The 22,104-nt window shown below is 35.2% G+C and overlaps 2 protein-coding genes across 3 annotated transcripts in view; one reads left to right on the plus strand and one right to left on the minus strand.

Annotated features, from left to right (window-relative positions):
- LOC115456418 overlaps positions 1-22,104 on the plus strand; it is a 344,631-nt gene that overhangs the window by 150,681 nt on the left and 171,846 nt on the right. The gene's annotated exons all lie outside the window — the stretch shown is intronic.
- LOC115446889 (probable cytochrome P450 304a1) overlaps positions 7,488-22,104 on the minus strand; it is a 40,709-nt gene continuing 26,092 nt past the window's right edge. The window contains exons 7-9 of the mRNA XM_030173714.2: positions 17,074-17,191; positions 12,502-12,643; positions 7,488-9,298 (exon numbers count right to left, since the gene is read on the minus strand). Of these exons, the coding sequence (XP_030029574.2) occupies positions 9,117-9,298; positions 12,502-12,643; positions 17,074-17,191 (442 nt within the window). The 3' untranslated portion in view covers positions 7,488-9,116. The remainder of the gene's footprint in view (positions 9,299-12,501; positions 12,644-17,073; positions 17,192-22,104) is intronic.

Here is a 22,104-nt window from a genome sequence, read left to right on the forward strand (position 1 = left end):
TTTTCAATTATGTTATAATATTTTATATCTACCTACTCAAAAATGATTGTTACTTAAAACATAAAATATTTTGCTCTTTTTGTGATTAGTTATCAGTTATTACTGTTTTCTGAATGCCGGAGGTATATCACATACTTGATGCTTAGATAGGTAAGCCTATAGCAGAGTCCGTCCGGTCAGGGGATAATAAAATTATAAATAAGTAAAACTGATATTACGGGCGGCGATAGCCTAGTTGGGTGTGGAACGGACTGCGAAGACGAATGTCCGCAGGTACAAAACCCAAGGGCACACACCTCTGACTTTTCTAAAATCATTTGTGTATTCATTGTGAATTTATCGTTCGCTTTAACGGTGAAGGAAAACATCGTGAGGAAACCTGCACATCTGAGAAGTTCTCTATAGGAATTTCGAAGGTGTGTGAAGTCTACCAATTCGCACTAGGCCAGCGTGGTGGACTAAGGCCTAATCCCTCTCAGTAGTAGAGGAGGCCCGTGCTCAGCAGTGGGCAAGTATATAATACAGAGCTGATATTATTATTATTATTAAAACTGATATTGGCCCAGCGATAATATTTTATACGGGCACAACAGAGGGGTCTTCGTTTCACTTTATAGCAGGTAAGTGAGGTGGCGTCTAGATAGTGCATCAACAAGAGACAATCGACAGATGACACCATTCTTCAAAATACTTTGACGTCGAAGCATTAGGTATGGCATGGGATTTATAACCGGATATACATAAGCTGATCCCGGAACGCGTCGTACTTACGTGGGGATCTGCGATACGTTTCAAATCTCTATCAGCTGACCACTTTAATTCATTCTTTTAGAAATTCGTACAAGCTTGTAATAAGAGCGGTATGGTTATACAGACACTAATTTACTCATTCGGTTAACCCAATGACATAATTACTGTTGGTAGTAGGAACTGAACATTTGTGTATTCGTTATACCCTATTTCTCGATACCCAAATTAACTAAGAGAATTTCTATGAATAATCATTGTTGATAATGATGCCCTAATATTGTATCGCCAAAATAACATAGAAATTACAATAGAAAGCTATTGTTTAGGAAATATATAACATTATATTCAATTCGTAACATTTGATTGTTTATTTTTTTCCAATTCTACTTTAAACCTGACGAGTGTAATCGCTCTTGCGGAATAAATGTTCGGTGCAACAATTATATAATAATATTTCTAAATTTAGGTAACTGCATGTTATTTGTTTTTAATGCAATAGCCAAATAGAAAGTCAAGTACTGCGATAAATAAACAGCAATACAGAACATTTCATAAGTGTGTCGTTATTGAGTTGAGAACGGAACATAAATAATTATTGAAAACGAACACACTCGCAGAACTGACAGGAGATGGGGCGAAAAATTCTTGAGCAGAGACCACGTACCAGCAAACGCAACGTTGGATGTCCACCTACAAGGGGACAGACGATTTAATAAAGGAACACTTGATGTGAGCCCCTTTCGAGGTCTGTCTAGAAATTCATAGGGGAGCACTATGTTTAGCAGTGCCGTTCATGTGGCTGATGATAGTGATGCTGGTAAATACAAAAAAAATATTTTGGATGTTGAACTCATGACTTTGAATATTATAAAGTCTGTTTGTAAGAGATTTTGATAATTATCTGATTGACAATAATGTTGTATTAGCAGATCCAGTATAATTCAGTTGTAAATTGTAGAGCCACATTTCAGACATTTTCATCAGCATGAATGGGCTCTACTGCGCCCTCAACAATGACAAGCCCTTTTCCTCCGTAAGGTCGGCAACGCACCTATATCACCTCTGGCTATAGGTGGCTGTATACACACATTTCCTCTACCTTCCCCGTAAAAAAAATCTTGGATTATATTATCATCGAAATGACTATGATTCTCCAAATTACAATCAATTTACATTTTAATCGTACACAAAAATGAGAAGCCGGTGAAAAATATGCCTATGTGAAGCATGCGTGTCCAGTTATAGACAACCGGCCACGATGATGTGTATTGCCCGTGGACAACTTTAGCAATTTCATAAATATATAATTTTTTTCTGACCCGTTCTATAGCAAAGGTTGTTGACCAGCTAAAATATGAATGATACAATATTAAGAAATTATGCAAATACAACGAAGAACTAAACAAAAAGTAAAATATTGGAATTTTACAGAAATAAGAGTTAGATTTTATTTATTTTAAGATAAGTGGAATGTTTTTTATATAAACTAATTTTAATATACCTACTGTTTCTTTTGCAGATGACAGTTATCTCAGAATAATAATACATCCGGGCCCATAACCATAATAAGTATAAGCTAATCCCTTACGTCACGTTTTTCCTCGTAAGAAATCCGAACGAACATATTAGTTTTATACAATAAATACTAATCTATTAGAAGATTTCAGAAATGACACTGAGGGAGCGTTCTTCTGGAGGGGTGAGGATGGGGAGGCTATATGCACTAGAGAATATGCATATTTAGGAATTATATTTATGAAAAAATGATGTCTTTTTGAAAATTTTAAACTACTAAAATAGTCAAATTAAAATGTTGTGAACTTTAGGAGATGCATCGTACAACATGACTGCCCTTTCCGGGATGGAACTTGGGACCTCGGGAGTATTTATATGATAACTCTTACATGTTATATTTAATAACATTCGCTGTCAGTGTTTCTCACTATGACGGCCGCAGTGACGTAAAAGAGGGCTTGGCACTACATGACTTCACACTATACGACTTTGAGCTGAGTAATAATAAATAATAATAATATCAGCCCTGTATTATATACTTGCCCACTGCTGAGCACGGGCCTCCTCTACTACTGAGAGGGATTAGGCCTTAGTCCACCACGCTGGCCTAGTGCGGATTGGTAGACTTCACACACCTTTGAAATTCCTATAGAGGACTTCTCAGATGTGCAGGTTTCCTCACGATGTTTTCCTTCACCGTTAAAGCGAACGATAAATTCACAAAGAATACACACATGATTTTTTAGAAAAGTCAGAGGTGTGTGCCCTTGGGATTTGAACCTGCGGACATTCGTCTCGGCAGTCCGTTCCACACCCAACTAGGCTATCGCCGCTCTACCGCTTGAGCTGAGTGCAGATGTTAAATTCATTTGATTGCATACTTATTATACAAAAATATAATAGGCATCCAGTACAGCTCTCCTTCTTTTTCCTTACCACCCTTAGCGTAATAAATATAACCCCTTTTTGGTTATGAATGAAATGAAATAATTATTTGAACATGTAAATTGTTATTCATTATTTAGATTCCGTCAATATTAACTCTACCACCAGTTCGGAAAGCAGTTTTCACCAGAGAAGAACGGGCAAGAAACTCTGGTGTTGCTCTTTTCTATCAGTTTAAGATATAAATTACAGTACATAGTACATACACAGAAAAGAGAAAAAATACAATTGTTATCTATGTATTGCTGTATAGAGCAGTTCATTTATTTTTAAGTTTGGTACTCTTTTATAATATATAAAAGGGTACCAAACTTGAAAATAAATGAATGTTTGATGATCTTGTTATTTTATTAGTTATCGTCATCAAATATATTAAACACGTCATTTCTTGAAGCATTAACGCAGGTTTAGTTTCAGTCGCGATAAATTAATATAATTTAAATAATTTTAAAATAATGACATTCTATGTCAATATAGTTTCTGATTTTTAATGTGGATAAAATTGATGTGAATAATTTAAATAATGCACTTATCGCTAATTTAAAAGCATACACTTAAGTTTCAGTTTTTAAAAGTTTATATTATTATGCACTATAGTCCTACGAATATTATAAATGCAAAAGTTTATGAGAATGGATGTATGGATGTACATATATTTATTCCTCTTTCACGAAACAGCTACTGAACCGTTTTGCATGAAACTTTACAGTAATATTGGTTATTCATCAGAATAACACATAAACTACAATTTATGACTGCCTCGGTGGCGTAGTTGTACTGCATGCGCGGTACGGCAGCGCTCTGAGGTCCTGGGTTCGAATCCCGAGTCGGGCAAAGTGATATTTGGGTTTTTCTGCTCAGTATCAGCCCGGAGTCTGGAATTTGTGCCCGATAAGGCGATAGGCTCGCCCCCTATCACATCATGGGACGGAACACACTTGGCGAAAAGTGGGTGCCATGGTTGCGCCTCTGCATACCCCTTCGGGGATAAAATGCGTGATGATGTGTGTTTTGTACAATTTATAATAATTTTGTGTAATTTGGTTATAATATAACGATACATATCAAGTAAGTGGGAAAAAAAAATATCCCGGAAAACTCTTCTTCACTTTTCTTCACGCGGGCGAAGCCGCGAGCATAAGCTAGTCATGCATAATATTGAATAATATGAAAATAAGTCGTACCATGTCAATGTGATTATTGAATTTTATGTGTAATTAAATTTATTGTGAATAATTTAAATAATTTTGGACTTATCTGTAATTTAGAAGCATACATTTCATTATTTAAATTATTATCCACATAATGTTAAAATCTTGTATGTATTTTTACTTGGTAAGGCATCACTAATGAATAAATAATAATATGTAATTAAACTTCCTTGTATGAAAATATTTTAGCATTAATTAAAGTTATTATTATGTTTCGTGACCTGTAAAACGGCTCATTATTATTGGTAAATTAGCTTATTAAGACAATGTAACCTTTATCTTTTTTCACTGAGTGGACATATATATGTATATTTTATGTGTATAATTATGCGGGTCTATTTATTTGACTTTATTATTAATAATTATATGATTATTAATTTTAAAGAAGTGACAATAGAATATCGATTAATATTCTAATATATATAATCGATTAATTTACTTGTAGTATGTCCATTAATTTACTTGTCGAAGTTGATTAATTATATTAATATAGGTACATATTTATTTTTAATTTATGTACAGCAGGATTATTTTTTTAATTACAATGAGTTTTGATGAGATGATATAGTAAATATATGCTTTTTACGGAAATTTCTAGCAGGTTATTTAAATTTTATATAAACTTACCACTCTATAGATATTCACATTATAATATTGTACCATGCGAAGACTCAGAACAATATGTCTATATGTTTATTATTTTAATCTAATAATTACGGCAATATGTCTCTGCTTACCATTCAGTACAGTAATATCATCACCTGAAGAAAACAGCTTTAAAACATAAAAAAGACATCCGGAGATTACTTCATCAAATTACTAAAACAATTACTGACAAAACCTCCTTACTATATAACTCGGTACGAAACATACCGACGAAATACGATAGGTAAAAATTTATTTGAAAAGAAAAGTTAACTAAGTATCCTTTGTTTAAAATAATAATTTTCCTTTTGTTGTATTGTTGATGTGGATTAGGCTCTTTAACTTCATAAGCGTTACTCATTTAAAATTCATGTCGCTAGCTGCGGTTTGTGTCTGCCGTCGATAGCAAATTAATTTCTTTGTCTTAATTCATGACTCGTCTATATACTGTGAATTTGATTGCGGTGGGACCAAGTTTATCGCAATTGTGTAAATCGCAGAGGATTGAAAAAAATAATTTCCGGAATGACCTACAATAATATCGATGAGTCAATTTGGTTAAAAATAATATGTAGGTACAGGGTGTGGTGGGGTAAGTAAAATCAGAAGATATTTCAGCGTGTTAGATAGTCCACGAATATTTTTTTACAAGAATTCTGTACAAATTATCATATCTAATACTTACATCATTAAATTGGTATAAGTATTTTATTGAATAAACTAAAAGGCTTTTTTTTATTTGCTTAAAATCGCTGTTGAGCGTTTTTAAGGCTTTAAAGGATATCATACTTTTAGAAATATATGAGAAAGATAGGATCTTCACAGATATAGTTCGGAGTACTCTCTAAAACTGACTATAAATTAAGGGGCTTCTAATTTACATGTAAAGAGCATAATATTCCGATCTAGGTAGTAATTTATATAAATTATATAGAAATTATAAATTTCTTTAGGTATTTTTAGAAACTAAGTTTTTTTTATAGTTCTATACATCTGATCTTACCCTTACGAGAAACACTGCTGATATCTTAAAAAATATTCGAAGAAATAATACGTGCAGGTGTCAATAAACAACAATTCAACAAAATCAGTTAATATTCACCTGAGCTAATAAAATTGACATAATTACTGAGTTCTCACGTCTTTATAAAATTTGACAAATAATCTCAGCAAATAATTGTATGGGTAAGGAACGGTTCTCAAAGTAAAGACGTGTTGCGACAAATTTAAATAAATTAGTCTAAAAAAAAATTTTCTTTATGATATGATATGGCTAAATAAAATTGAAAATAATACTCAATAAAATTTAGTCTTTTATTAAAATTATAATAAGTAAGTACTTATTAATTAAAATTTTTCTTTTTTTTGTTAGTTTAAATCTTCCAGGAACGGCGAAATGTATTACCTGTAAGTATTCTGTTTGTCGGCTCCGTAAACAAAATTAGTCGAAGTCACTCACGCGAACTAGTGGAATGTAGAGAACAAGATGGGGTCGCAGGTGCGCGAGTGGTGGAGTGCGTCAAGAATAACAATCTAAGACAAATACTTATTCAATTTGTTTTAGTGCTTGTGATTATTATATTTTGAAACACCAATTTTTTCTAATGAATAAACCTTTTTTGCTTTGGCTTTGATTTTTGTTTTTAAATTATTTCTTTTTCGGAAAACCTAGAAGACTCAATTACATGACGATAGGGTATTTAATATTTATTTATTTATTTTACTCTTTATTGTACAAAACACACAAAAACAAAAACAAAAAAAAAAACGATGCAAAGAAGAAAAGAGAGACAAAAGGCACATGTACAAATGGCGGTCTTATCGGTCTAGGCAATGTCTTCCAGACAACCATGGGATGGATATAAAAACGAGAAATAGAAAGAGAGGGTAGTGCAGTGGATTATATTATATTAAAAAATAAAAAAAAAACAAATAATTGATAAACATTACATACATAAATACACATATAATATACACCTACATAAATAAGGGTAAATCTGATTTAAAATATATTTTTTATTCTATGGCCATTTTTGCTATCTATTTTCACATAAACGTAATTTAAAACTCAAATAAAAAGATTAATATTTAAAAACTTCTGATTATAATATAGGTTTTTTTTACTATGTTTCCCTCTTTTTTTAACTCAATGTTTCGAAATCCCGAGTTGGCAAAAAAAAAACTGGCGACACTAGACGGAGGTGACAAATTTGTAATAAGAACATCTAGTAGGTATTTATACCAAAATTATTTTATAGATTTGGAACATAAATAGACTTTACTTAGAGTCCTTGAGGTATCTTTTTGTTACTTTATTCCTATTTTAATTGGTATAATAATTATGTACTTATTATTTATAAATCCACTCTTTTTTTTACACCGAAGTAACTCAAGCTTGAGAATAGTTAAAATTAAACAATATTTTCATGCATATATTTTATTCATAAATATATTTATTTAAAAAGAAAACAAAGCTGAAAATCATTATGATTACCACCATCGACCATTTACAACTATTTATCCAGCGATATAATTATGTCGCCACCTTAAGAGAATCAGCAAACCACTAACTAATCAAATATGATTAAGGTTTAAATTAGAAATAATACATTAGTATTAATAACAATGAACATAAAATACCTACATGTTAATTTAATTTCAATTTTCAATATTAATTTATAATGTTAATAATTAACATGGCTATACTCCATTTATGTTATCATTTAAAATTATATTATTAAGAAGCATTTAGAACGTTTTTTAATACGCATCGTCATTATCTACTTGGGTATTAAATATTTCGATCAGTTCCGTGTCAAAATCGTTATTTGTCCACATAATTCATTGTCTTTAGCCATCATGATTTATGATTGATAATATAGAGACTAAAGTAGGTATGTAAAATGCAAACATTATAATTTTAAATGATTTTACAACCGTGTAATGTAATGTACACAGTGCGCCAATCAAAATTATCCATATTTATTTTTTCCAGTTCAATAATCTACGGGTTGCCGACACCAAAAATAATTGAACAACATCAAGAACTGCAAGATTTAAAATATACTTACCTACTTATTTTAACATATAAAATGATGTAAACAATATAGACGTGTTTGTTCATATTATATATTGTGAGCTTATTAATAAAGTAAACTTGATATTCACATGCAATTCAGTCGTGACTAACCTCGCAAGGGTATTATTGTAATTAATAAAGTTTCATTTTTATTATCAACACCTCCATTTTTTAACTTGGACATAAGCACAAAGAATATTTAAAACAATATTTGGCTTTCGATTTAAAAAATTCCAGATAACGCACAATTAAACATGAAACAATACATTTTGGATTACACAAAACAAACCTTTTACTTGTTCCGTAAAATAACGGCACGCCTGTGGAAGTAAGGTAGTAGGTACCTATTTGGCTTCATCAGTAAAAAGTATCGTTATATATAGGTATAATTTATTAACCGGTTCCTTGCCGGTCGAAAATACACCTTTCGTATAATAAACTTATGGTCAGTCTCAATAATTTATTAACATTGAACTGGAGTTTGCGATCACAACTCGACAGTCAAAGTTACGCTAACTGTTATTGCTGTTACAATATCAAAAACCTTGAATGCTTAACTGAGATCTAGTGAAGATACCACCTGTAAATATGCCATCTTTAGTATCTGTAAACGACAATAAACGCATCAATGACACTAATCATATTCGACCCTCCGACAGATAGGATTCTTAACTGTCTAGTTTATAGAAACACACCCAAAAGAAAGCATTTTAGCTGTTTGTAATGTCAGTAAGGTATTGAGACCAGCAGAGTATAGGTACCTACACCAGTAACAGGCGACATTTCACAAGTCGTAATATAACGCAAAAACAGAATTCAGTTCTCCTATTACATTATATATGAAGTGCAGCCATCGGTCATTAAACATATAAATTTGAATTGACAAAACGTTTTATGTGTATATATTTAAAATAAATCCAATCATGATAATGCAATATAAATAAATGCAATGAAAATCGTCGGTAAAACCTTTATCGCGGTACAACTCGCAGCCAGAACTCTGGTATGGTGGTTATAATTCCTTGTATCCTTGGTGCAGGTTCTTTTAGAGGGCGTCCGTCAGCAGTGGAAATGTGGAAGGCTTGCATGAACCCTGCGAAGACTTGGAACATTGCTTGACGGGCGTAAGTTTCACCTGCGCACAATCTTTTACCTGAGAAGAGAAAGCGATGTCATATTAATGTTGTTCAAATATCTTCGTACATTTATTCCCCGACTGAGATATTTTCGAGTCATTTTATAACATGCCTATTTTAATTATATTCATTACACTATACTAAAGCCGCCACTATTATTTCTAATTTCCATACAATGCTAAGTAGGTAAAAAAATAACTATTACTCATGCGCAAAATTTTGTTTTATAAATCTTTACCACACACGCAACATTCAAAATTAAGTATAAGTATATTGAAGCTTGACTGAAATCAATAACAATTACAGAATATGTTATATTGTTTGGATACACTTTACTTGCTTTTGCTCGTAATTGCAGACAATTTTTGCGGGAATAAAACTAATTTTATATTAGTATTTAAAATAAGTAGTCATATAAATATTTTAAACATAGTTGCTAAATATGTTATACAAAAATATTGGTTTAAAATTGCAGCAGAAGAGACATTGCTGGCACGCTGTGGAAATTTCCATAACTTTGCAATTTGCCAATAAATTATTATTAAGTAAGTGTTGGTCGCGCTTTCGCCCGCGTTGAAAGCTTTTTCTTTACAAGAGTCCCTAAAATATTGTAGCGATTCATAGCGACACCGGTACAATGCTAGTGCGAGTTGTCCTACGATTATAATGCTCGTAATTATTGCAAATAGACGGATAAACCCCAATAGTTGGAATAGCCCCCGTTAACTATAACTCAATTCATAGTACACTTTAAATAAGGGTTTGGAAGAAAATCGTTAATATTTCATAGTAGGTACTATATAACAACTTTGTTTGGCAACCTTTTTTTATCTATTTCTGAGACTTTGTAAATGTGTAGAATCCATTGACGTACATTCTACCGGTAGAACCACTTGTAAGTAAACGCCCGACGTCACAATTTATTTATATATTTTAGTGGAAAATTTACGTTAAACAATGTAGAACTTAACTGTTTAAAATTATTTATTTAGTAATAAACCTATATTGCTGTGTTTTAATAGCCCATAATACAAAATAACGCAACTTTACATAGTAAGTTTCAAGATCGACATTTATGGTAAATATTTTGCTCATTACCATCAACCATTGTTAAATATTTAAGTACACGTTTTATATTTGTGTATTGCGTTTTCCTTATTTATTCAACATTTAACATTAACTATTAGTTGACATTAGCTATATTGTTTAATTTTCCGTGAATAATGAAGGACAGTGCTTTATGGCTTAAAGTTAAAGATAAAACATTAATATACTCTCCACAGCAAAATGGCGCGCTATCCGTATTTTTAGAAGCCATCATACTCAAAATTTATAAAACATAGAAAAAAAATATATATTAATTCTACAAGATATTATCTTTACCTTAGTAGTTCCATTTTTTTTATAATATGGATACTGTTTCATTAAATTCATAATAAAAATACCACTAAAATTTTTGATTCCGTGCATCTCCTTCTAAGGTACACATTATTTTAATTTCCAACCAACAATATTAGATACACAATTTAATAAGGAATATTTCGGTAATTTTAAATTATCGAAAGAACCTAAAATTATTTTATAAAATAAATTATTCGTAAGTCTTTGCATATTTCTGCCATAACTCGTGCGCCAAAAATGTATGGAACGCATGCTCAAGGCTGTTTACTCGGGAGGTCTTAATGACATGGCGCATATATAGTAAAAAAAAATATATATTGTACAGCTATATAATATGTATGTTACTTTTATTTTTAAAGAAAAAACTGTCTTAAAATTTTAAAAATAACAATGCATATAAGAATATAAAAAATGAACTACCCCCGATGGAGAAGCTCAAGACTCGATTAGGGATTCAACGTGAGGAATTTTTTCACAATTAATGCCCTGTCCAGCAATACTGCATTCTGCGTCTAGCCTCTAACCCAACAGCCAATTAAGAGCTTCTAAAGATGTTGGTCGGGGCTTTGTGGTTTCAACTCATGCGCAGAAACGACAATTGGGACAATTATCTGTAGAGTCCACATCCCACATGCTAGTAACCTTGTGTGCCAAGTCTAAATATTTAGACATTATGTCTTTTTCGACCTTAACAAGGTTATCGTCATGCGGAATGCCGACGTCAACTAGTATTGCCTGGCGCGACGATCGATCTACTATGACAATATCAGGCTTCTTGACAACAATAGTCCTGTCGGTGATGATAGATCGATCCTAGTGCAACGTTGCATGATCAGTTTCAAAAACTAGTTGTAATATATACTGATAATATGGCACTTCAGGAGTAACAAGGCCATACTAAAAAGCAATTTGCTGGTGTATGATCTTGGCTACAAGGTTGTGTTTATACAAGTAAATCTAGTTAGCAAGATACGGACAACCGGAAAATACGTGCCTGCTTTAATCACCAGGACTATGGCATGCCCGACAGATATCAACCGTACTGTCCTTCAGGATGTATTTCTTATAATTGTTCGTTTTGATAACCTACTTTATTTTATTATTGAGGTATGACAAGCAAGCAAAATTTCTCGTTATTTTTATCTTATATTAGATAGTGTTATAGATTTTTTAGATAATGTTATAGTTCAAATTCTTCGTTTCACGGTCATTGCAATATTTTTTTTTGTAACAAGGCAAAGCTTGCGTGCAGTATCGGTTACAAACAAAAATTCTACCTGACCACAACCATTTACCTCGTTTTGTGTCACGATCTGGTCGTTACCTTTTAAAATTCTTAAAATTAAGATTTTTCAATATAATTACATTCCAAACAAAGAAACTAATTAAAATGCAGATAAAGAACTCGAAATTGCAACCAGGTATCATTATTATTGCAAATTCAACTATAGGGCATCAACAATCATGTCTTGCAAGTCTATAGAAAATAAGGATAAGTATTCATCATAATTATTATTAAGCGTTCTTCCTTGATGCGAAGGTTAAGTTTGGAAAGTGCCAAAACAATAGGAATGCATAAACAGTAAAATAGCACGGGCCTTTGACCAGAGGGCAAGTAAACCGAAGAGGGTACAATTTCAATTTTGTTTGTTGGGAAAAATCCCTACCAATTAGTCCCAATCGATGAATTTCCTACGGATTTTTGCAGTGTAGTTGCGCTACTGACTTTGGAATTGCATTGACGATTTTGAATGTCCTACGGGCCTTTGCAGTACTTGCGCTACTGAAAAGGAATTGTAGTGACGATTTGTATGCTTACCGGCTCCGAAAGGCAAGGACTTATCAAGAGCTACATTGAGCTGGCCGTTGACGATGAATCGCTCCGGTCTAAAATTCTCAGGGTCGCCCCATATGTCCTTGTCCATATTCATCATCATCAAGTTCGGGTTCACCATTGTACCCTGCAGACATAAATCATCACAATAAGCATTCAAGTAGTAGGCAGGAGAGGAGAGGAAAAAGTAATATACAACTTAAATAATATAAATTGCTTTGGTCACTTCATATGATGTACCTACAAGTATAGTCAGATGATTATTTTGACGACTAATTGAAGACTATTTTGCAAATTCTGACCTTGAAAGTACCCAAACTTGTAATAGTATTATATAGCCTTTTGTTCATTATATGCATCAGAAAAGCAAAATAAATTGACCATTTTCATCCTCACTAAGCCTTTTATCAAAATCTGTGAGTGCAGATCTTAATGAATTCAAAAAAGACGAACAGTTTCTTAAAAAAGTTTGCTTGCGCCTGAACAGTTAAGGAAGTTGCCATCTCAAAAGTCCACACTTTATATGTTGTTCGCTATACATTTCAGGTACTTACCTAAGCTTTTTATATGTTTTTAAAACTGCAGCTATTATTATGAGATAATATCTAAAATTAAAATGTTTAATCTACGTACTTTTTTAAGCTACTTCGATGGACACTCGTTAGTTGTGTGAGTGTAATAATATTTTGCTAAATCGTAACCACACCTTAATGGTTTTCAAAATATTTAAATAAATTTTAATGCTATCCATTAAGAAGTAACAGAAGGAAATGCAATGTTAATATGAAAATCGCATTTGTGTAAGAACTTGGTAGATGTTATCAGTTATTTTTATTAATTGAAATACGTATGTGCGTGACATTTTTATTTTGTATGCATGACCTTTTATTTTTAAATGGTTAGGGTTAACTAGTGCCGGCATTTTAATAATTTTACATTTTTATTAATTAGTAATTACATAGATACGTACTGCATTTTATTACGAATTTTAAGTATTGGTTCGCATAATGCAAATTCAACGCCAATAAGAGAAGGCGACAATTGACATAAATTCAGAAAATATATATAATTAAAGACTAATCTTTTCGGTTATAAGGTTATAGGTAGGTTTTGAGCAAGTCTTTATTTAAACTAATAGTATGAACTAAACAAAATCCATAAACCAAAGAATAATTAAAAGCGTCGAAAAATGTAAACGGATTACCGCGCTGAGATCTCGGTTTTCTGCTCAGTATCAGCCCGGAGTCAATGAAATCTATGTCCCCTACCACAACGTGGGACGAAGTTAGAACACACAACGCGAAGAGTGGCCCTGAATAATGAGCCCAAAAATTAACCCAAATTGCTATTGACATAATTATTATTACAACAAAATGCTGTCTTGTTTATTATTAATCGCAAAATATGTTTAAATAGGTTATAACCTACAATTTAGACAACTGATAACCCTTAACTTAGATTAAAATGTAGAACAACACTTGTTACATGTGTGCAGAATGACTTATTTTAAAGCTCCATGCATGGTGGCCGAGGGGATCTTTCACCAGCAATATCTCTAAAGAAGATAAATTGACAGAAATTCTTTTGTAGGGGTTACAAATTGTCTCACAGCCCTTCCTAGATGATCATGCGGATGCTAGTGGTAGGATAATATATTTTATATCCGCCCGGATAGCGCCCACCGTACACAATGTTTTAAAACCCGCCATAGTGGCCCACGTAAGTGTGTCGTGTTCCGGGATCAGCCTGTGTATATCCGCTTCCAACTGGCCGGCATAATTGTGTCAACTGCCGAGGGGAAATCATCTCTCGTAGGTCTATTGGACCCCACTCCACTTACCATCAGATGCAGTGGGGTCACTATGCCATGCACGTATAAAAAAAATAAAAATGCTTTTACATGGATTATCATGCTGCATGGTGGACTCTCAATACTTTATAGCAATATTTTTCTCACGTCAACTTCAGTAGTCATTGAAGAGTTTCTCCTGTACTTTTATATAAAATGTCAGAGGTCAGCTTTATTTTTTCTTGTACTATGCGCATAAAAAATTAACAAGAGGACGCGATGGTCAAAACAATATTATTTTTTGAGACACCTCGATGTAACTAAAAGTTAAATATTTTTATGATATATATTTATATTATAGATAAGAAATACGTATATTTCTTGGGTTTGTCCATGTACATTTGTCGATCTGTAGGCGATCATGCGTGCATGTCAACCTACATGATGAAAAAATACACGAGATTGCCAATTAACCACTAGCATGTAGTTTGCAATGTTATTCACATCAGTCGTTTAATATTTTTCCTGTATTGCCAGTAGGTACACCTTTATCCTTCGGTAGCACTGATAACGATCTTTTTAATTAATGAGAATGGACAAAGGTAATGTTATTTTTATCACGTCTTTTTCCGTATAATTATTAGGTTACAATCTATTTTACTCTTATAGAAATATCAAGTTATAGCGACTTATCAAAATATATGTAATAATGTATTAACCGTTATTACATAGATAATATCATACCAATAATTGCCTTCGAAATTAATTAACAAAAAATTTGAAACTTACTCTTACTTACTCCAGTCAAGAAAAGAACAATCACGGATTGATTACTAGTATAGGTTAATTTTGGTTTCAACTTGGCCGGTCGTAAATGCACCATCAGCTTTTCGGCGCCAAATAAAAAAATCGATATATGCATTCGCTAAAGTTAGAGTCGAACATTTATTTACATTGCTAATGCATAATAATTGAAATAAAACCATTTTTCTGATTTTATCATTTATTAAATATATTATAATATTCTCCCAACGTTTGGAAATTGCAGCTTCATAGCCCAGTGACCGTGAGAAGCGTGAGAAAATTAGAATATTAAAACCGCGATAAAATCGGGATTTTTTTTTATTTCAATGTCTATTATTCGCGAAAAGATAAGAAATTATTATATAATACATAATAATTCCAAACTTTAAAGTCACCGGGTCAAACTTTGTTTTGTCTGTTAAGCAGTATTTAGGAAGGTTAAAATATAATCTACTGGACAGTGACTAATAGTGCAAAATACAGTAAAACGAATTCCCAATAATTATGGAGCATGAAATTTGCCAATATATTTTGTCATGATAGATTAAAGTTTAAGAAAAGTAACTGACAAAAATATTTGCAGATCATGCGAAGCCAATAAAATTTTATATTTTATAGTTTTTTTATAACCAAATTCATTTATTTCGGTTATCCTTGAATTGATTTGTACTCATGTGGCATGTGGCTTTTATCCTATTTGACACGTGTAATATATTACCATAATATTTTAATATCTATTTTATTATAACCACATAGATAACACATTTATTTAAATTCGATTACGCACAATTTAATGGCTTTAATTTTTATTTAACATAATATAGGTATTATAATATCTTTTTTAAAACGACTATGTTCAAAATATTAACTAAACCATTCTTCGTTGACGTTACTTATATTTTAATTGAAATGGAATTAATATTAGGTACTTCTTAACAGCCTTTGGTCTTCTACTTGACTTCTTCCGAATGGAACGCGAGTAGAAATATACATATCGACGGTTGAAAGGCTAATTGACTTAAGCGACATATGATTTCGGAAAATTAATCTTGGTTAAAAAAACGTAGAAAAAGGTGCTGATTTCAAATATGTATGAAACTTAGTATCGCAAAAAAATTTCGCTTAAGTCACTTTGCCCTTCAACCGGCGATATTATTAAGCCATGTATCTGCGTACAGCCCCGTTACAGCCTAGTAATAATCATGTGTGTGCGTGTGAGCATGTACCAGCCGCATTCCAATGTGTATTGTCTTGTTTTTTATAGATATCGTTAATCCTTTTGGTTGACTTACGAATAGACAACCGTTTCCTAAGTTTCTATAGTCTTCGAAAATTATAATGGCGACGTCCGTCGAGACTAGAGTTGCCAGGTGTCTCAATTTGCGTAGGACGTCCCGATTTTCAGTTCTGGGGACGAGTGCCGATTTACACCTTATCGTGACACTAACTCAATCAATGAAATATTCCGATATATCAATAAATTTATTAAAAATCATTATTATAAAAAAAGTACGCATCACGTCACTAGCGGTATAGCTTTGTTTTGTTCTGTAGCTTAGAGACGCGACTGTACCGCGATCTGTGCTTCGATGTTAAAGCATACATTAAAAAATAGTATCTACTATCTACATTAGCTGTTTAATACAATAACTGTCAAATAAAATGTACTTGAAACATGAGAAACAGGCCCTTAAGCCATTTATACTATAAAATAGTTTCTACTTTTCCGGTCTTTTTGTACAAACTTGCGCGCGCATGTCGCAACCAACATTTAGATTTGAGTCATCTCGAAGTTGTTTATTAAATAGCTCGTAAAACGTATAATAGTTTAGCACAGTAATACTAGTATACAATAATCATGATAAATCACTTTTAAAATCCCTTACAGATAAGACATTAGTAATTGATAATGATAGTTTAGTACTTAGCTGCCCCAAGACTCGACTATAGTTCTTAAGACTTACCTCAGGAATAATATAGTCTCCTATTTTGGCATCAACTGTTGCACGATGCGGGACGCCTAGTGGAATCAATGTCTCGAACCTCATCATCTCACGTATGCAAGCTTCTGTGTACGGCATGCTGGAAATTAAACATTGTAACTATATAGCTATAATATATATTATACTAGCTGCCCCGACAGACGTTGTCCATCGCTGACAGTTATTTCAAACCACTGACAGTTATGTAAAATTAATATTGTCGTTAAGTTTTCTTAAATTTTCTAATCTTCCGCGCAATTTTTTGAATTTTTTCTTTCATAAGATTCTACTCCTGACAATTGTGAAATCGGTCCAGCCGTTCACGCGTGGTGGCGTGACCAAGGTAAATAGGGATTCATTTTTATATATATATATATATATATATATATATTCAACTCATATGTGTAATTGTTGATCCAGTGCGAATTTGATGCAAATGTTGCTCCGCCTATTTTTTGTGTACATTTGTATCCCGGTCAAGATAATGGGTATACTTTGATCCCAATTGAAAATGTACCTGGCAATGCTGGATCTACATCAACCTGTTTTCGAGATACTTGCCGTCAAAATATCCTATACAAGTTGATCCAATAACGGTCAAATTTATTACACGGGAACGTCATATTTAGATCCGTGGTATATGTAATATACACGCTACACTAGCCGAGTCAATGTTGATCCGACGATACCGGAGCCTCAAATGACTAGTTCTTATAACAATTTCAACTGCAAATCTGGCAACATCGCATGCGGTGGTAGGGATGGCTTCGGTTAGTTTGAAGTTGGGTTAACAACGTAGCTTTAGTCGCGTGCGAAAAGTGTTTGCTGTTGCGCGTATGTGGTTTTAGTGTAGCATGACAGACAAATCGGGAGATGGTAAGTGTTTTTGTATATTTTATTTATAATATTATTATAATAATATTATGATACGTACGTAGTTTGACTTAGTGTAGCATTTATGAAGAATAGGTAAGTACCATTTTACGTATTTGTCGAACCTTATGTTATTTACCATAAGTTGTATCAACTGTTACTTTTCTTTGATGATGAGTCTGATTTAATTGTAGCTCCTAAAATATCAAAATCTCTAAATGTGTACTAAATTCATTTTTTTTCATTTCAGCCCTTGAGTCGTCCACTGCTGGACATAGGCCTCCCCCATTGAGCGCCACAGGGACCGGTTCTGGGCCGCCCTCATCCATCGGACTCCGGCGACCCTGACCAGATCGTCGGTCCATCTCGTGGGGGCCTGCCTACGCTGCGTCTCCCGGTTCGTGGTCGCCACTCCAGAACTTTTCTGCCCCAACGGCCATCAGTTCTACGAGCTATGTGCCCTGCCCACTGCCACTTGAGTTTCGCAACTCTAAGGGCTATTTCGGTTACTTTGGTTTTCCTGCGGATCACCTCGTTTGTGATTCGATCCCGCAAGGAAACTCCGAGCATAGCCCTCTCCATTGCCCTCTGAGTGACTTTCAACCTTCTGACAAGGCCCATAGTGAGCGACCACGTCTCACTTCCATATGTCATCACTGGCAACACACACTGGTCAAAGACTTTCGTCTTGAGACACTGCGGTATTCGGGACGAGAAGATGTGTCGGAGCAATACTCGCCGTTGATGTTGATGCCGAGTCCTCTCCAGTCCAGAAGCTTGAAGACGTCTTCCAGTGCAGCGGTGAACAGTTTCGGAGATATTATATCTCCCTGTCTCACGCCACGCTGTAGCTGGATAGGTTTCGAGTACTGATCCTGGAGGCGGACTGACATGGTGGCGTTTTCGTATAGGCACTTCAACACTTCAATATACCGATAGTCAATTTGGCACCTCTGGAGAGACTGAAGCACTGCCCAGGTCTCGATCGAATCGAAGGCTTTCTCATAGTCCACAAACGCTAGACAGAGGGGCCGGTTATACTCCTCGGACTTCTGTATAACCTGCCGCAGCGTGTGTATATGGTCTATGGTACTATAGCCTTTTCGGAATCCGGCTTGTTCGTGAGGCTGGAAGTCATCGAGACTGTTAGCAAGACGATTCGTGATGACTCTCGAGAACAGCTTGTAGACGTGACTCAGGAGCGAGATGGGTCTGTAATTCTTTAAAAGGGTTTTATCGCCCTTTTTAAAGAAGAGCACCACCACGCTCCTGTGCCATGCCTGGGGCGTGGTACCCTCGTGAATGACGGAATTGAATAGTTTTGGAGAGCCTCTAATATTGGCTATCCGCCCGCTTTTAGAAGCTCTGCTGTTATTCCGTCATCACCCGGAGCCTTGTTGTTTTCAGCTGCCCGAGAGCCATACTAATCTCGCACAGGTCGATGTCCGGGATGTCTTCGGTATAGTGTCGGATTAGTGGGGCTCTTGGATCTGTGGCCGCACTGCAAACAGGTCGTCGTGTTGACGTGTATAACTGTCCGTAGAACTTCTCTACCTCACCCATGAGCTCCGGTCGGGAAGATATAATCCTGCCGTCCTCGGTCTTCAGTTTGGTCAGCAGGCTTTGCCCAATGGACAGATCCCCGGCGAACACCTTAGAGCCCCTGTTCCGCTCAATAGCCTCTTCAACACATTTAGTGTTGAATTGGCGTATATCACGTTTCAGGGACTTACAGATCTGTCGATTGAGCCTCCGGCAGACTGTCACGTCACCAGAAGACTGCAGGACCATCTTGCGTCTTTCTACCATGAGCTGTAGGGTGGGATCTGAGATCTTTTGAATTCTTTTTGGACGCTGGGTCTTAAAGAACCTAGACCCAGTCGTCTGGACAGTTTTCACGAGCCTGTTGCTATACTCATCCACATCTACGCACTCACCTAAGCACTCGAAGCGGTTCCGGAGTTCGAGCTGAAAGCTCTCGGGGTTTTGATATGGGCAGATGCTGGTCCGGAGCATGGACTTCATCAGTCGAGACCTCTCAAGCGATACGTTAAGATTCAATGTGCCTCTTACCATTCGGTGATCACTCCCGGTTTTCACCGCATTGATCACAGAGACATCATTGAATATACGCCGTTTGGTCGACATGATGAAGTCAATCTCATTTCTGGTAGCACCCTTGGGACTCAGCCAGGTCCACTTGCGCTGACTACGCTTTTGAAGAAGGAGTTCATCATAAAGAGTCCCTCCCTCTCCATGTAGTCGGCCAGCAGCTGACCCCGCGCGTTCCGTTGCCCATACCCAAATTTCCCCATTTTCAGCTCGTTGCCGCTACGTGTGCCCAGTTTCGCGTTGAAGTCCCCCATAACAACGGTGAAGTAGGTCTGGGAGCTATGTATAGCCCGAGATATATCCTCGTACATAGCCTCCACCTCATCATCGGAGTGTGCCGAGGTCGGGGCGTAGACCTGAATAACCTTCAGCGAATACCGTTTGGTGATTCTGAGTATCAGGTACGCCACCCTTGCCGACACACTCTCGATCTTCACGACGTTGTTTACGAGGGACTTGTGGATGATAAACCCGACACCACCTTGGGACTGCAGGTCGCCCTCCCGGAAATAGAACAGGTTACCTGACTTGAGGATTATCGAGTCCTCCCCCCTGCCTTCGGACTTCAGATAATCCTATAACGTCCCACCGTAACCTGCTCACTTCTTCCTCCAGTTCGACTAACTTCTCGTCGGTCCGCAGTGTGCGCGTGTTATATGTTGCCAGGGCCAGTTTTCGTCGGTTGTGGTAGCCTGGTCTCTGCCGGGGATTCTTAGCACCCCTTGCCCCGCCGTTACCATGACCGCTACCGTAGCCAGGAATAGCGGGGCCGCCGGGGACTAGGGGCCGGTTTTATGTGGCCTTACCATAGGGGGTTTTGCCGTAATCGCCACGCTTGGCAGGCGGGTTGGCGATCGCAGTGGCGGAAGTCTCATCACAAGACGCTGCTGCCCGTCTTGTGTCTTGTCACTTCCTTCCGCCGTGTTGGAATGGTTTTACCGCCATTAGTCGGTGGACTACTTGCACTAGTGGTAGTGAGCACCACTAGTGGGCGGTGGGGGTCGTCACGCCCCTACGCCTATCACGTGTACTAAATGAAATCTAGTAAATAGATCGAGACATAGAATGATGGGTACATCCCAATCGTCTGATAATCATTATCCAGCCCCCAATTTGTAGGTTTTGGAACTCAATAAATAGTTATTTATCCCATATTACACTTATTACAATAAAATTTATATAACATTATTTGGCTATTAATCTACCTATCCTTCATAAACAAAATATCTTGATATTCAATAACTAATTCGTACGTTTAGTAAGTATGGCTTGAGTATCAGTATAGAACCACAACGGTATGATGTAATCTTGCATCTATTTAAGCTCAAGTCGGTACCGATTAATGAATAATATTTATCTAAACAATTGTTGATCCGTCTCTTGCACTTATCTATCTTAAAGTTATATTTTACCGACGGCTTTAGATATGCAAAACGCACGTGGGATTGACCGTGGACAACGCGTAGATACCACAAAACATTCCCGGGTCGATCAAAAAAGTATTACTGGCCTGAGTTATACATGTGTCATCTTGCATATTACGCATATAACATATTATTTACATTATTTTGTCTTATCTATTTCCAGAAAATATGGCAAACCACCACCATTTGCCGGGGCTAGATTCAGTGTCTGAACAGTCATCAAGATCAGAAAGTTCTGTAATTTCTATAATGCCTAATATAAAAATAAGCGACAGGGATCAAATACGATTTGATGGTATGATAGGTTATTCCGACGAATCAGACGATTCTAATTTAGATCAAACAAATACCGTAAGTTTTATCAATCTCATAAAATGGGTGAAAAATTATAGAAAACTCCACCATTATAAATACCTATAGAACAACTTTATGAAAAGACATTTCATTGATTTTTGAGATTTTTGTGTAAAAAAGGCATTCTCAGCCAGAAGAAATTAATTTTAGACTAAATATATTTTTTGTTGCCGCTCGATCCTGTGCCATAAAGGTATCAAAAGTTAAACGGGACATCATCAATTAAAATACAAAACCTTCACAAATAGCA

Source organism: Manduca sexta, chromosome 20, assembly GCF_014839805.1.
Source record: "Manduca sexta isolate Smith_Timp_Sample1 chromosome 20, JHU_Msex_v1.0, whole genome shotgun sequence".
NCBI classification, from domain to species: domain Eukaryota; kingdom Metazoa; phylum Arthropoda; class Insecta; order Lepidoptera; family Sphingidae; genus Manduca; species Manduca sexta.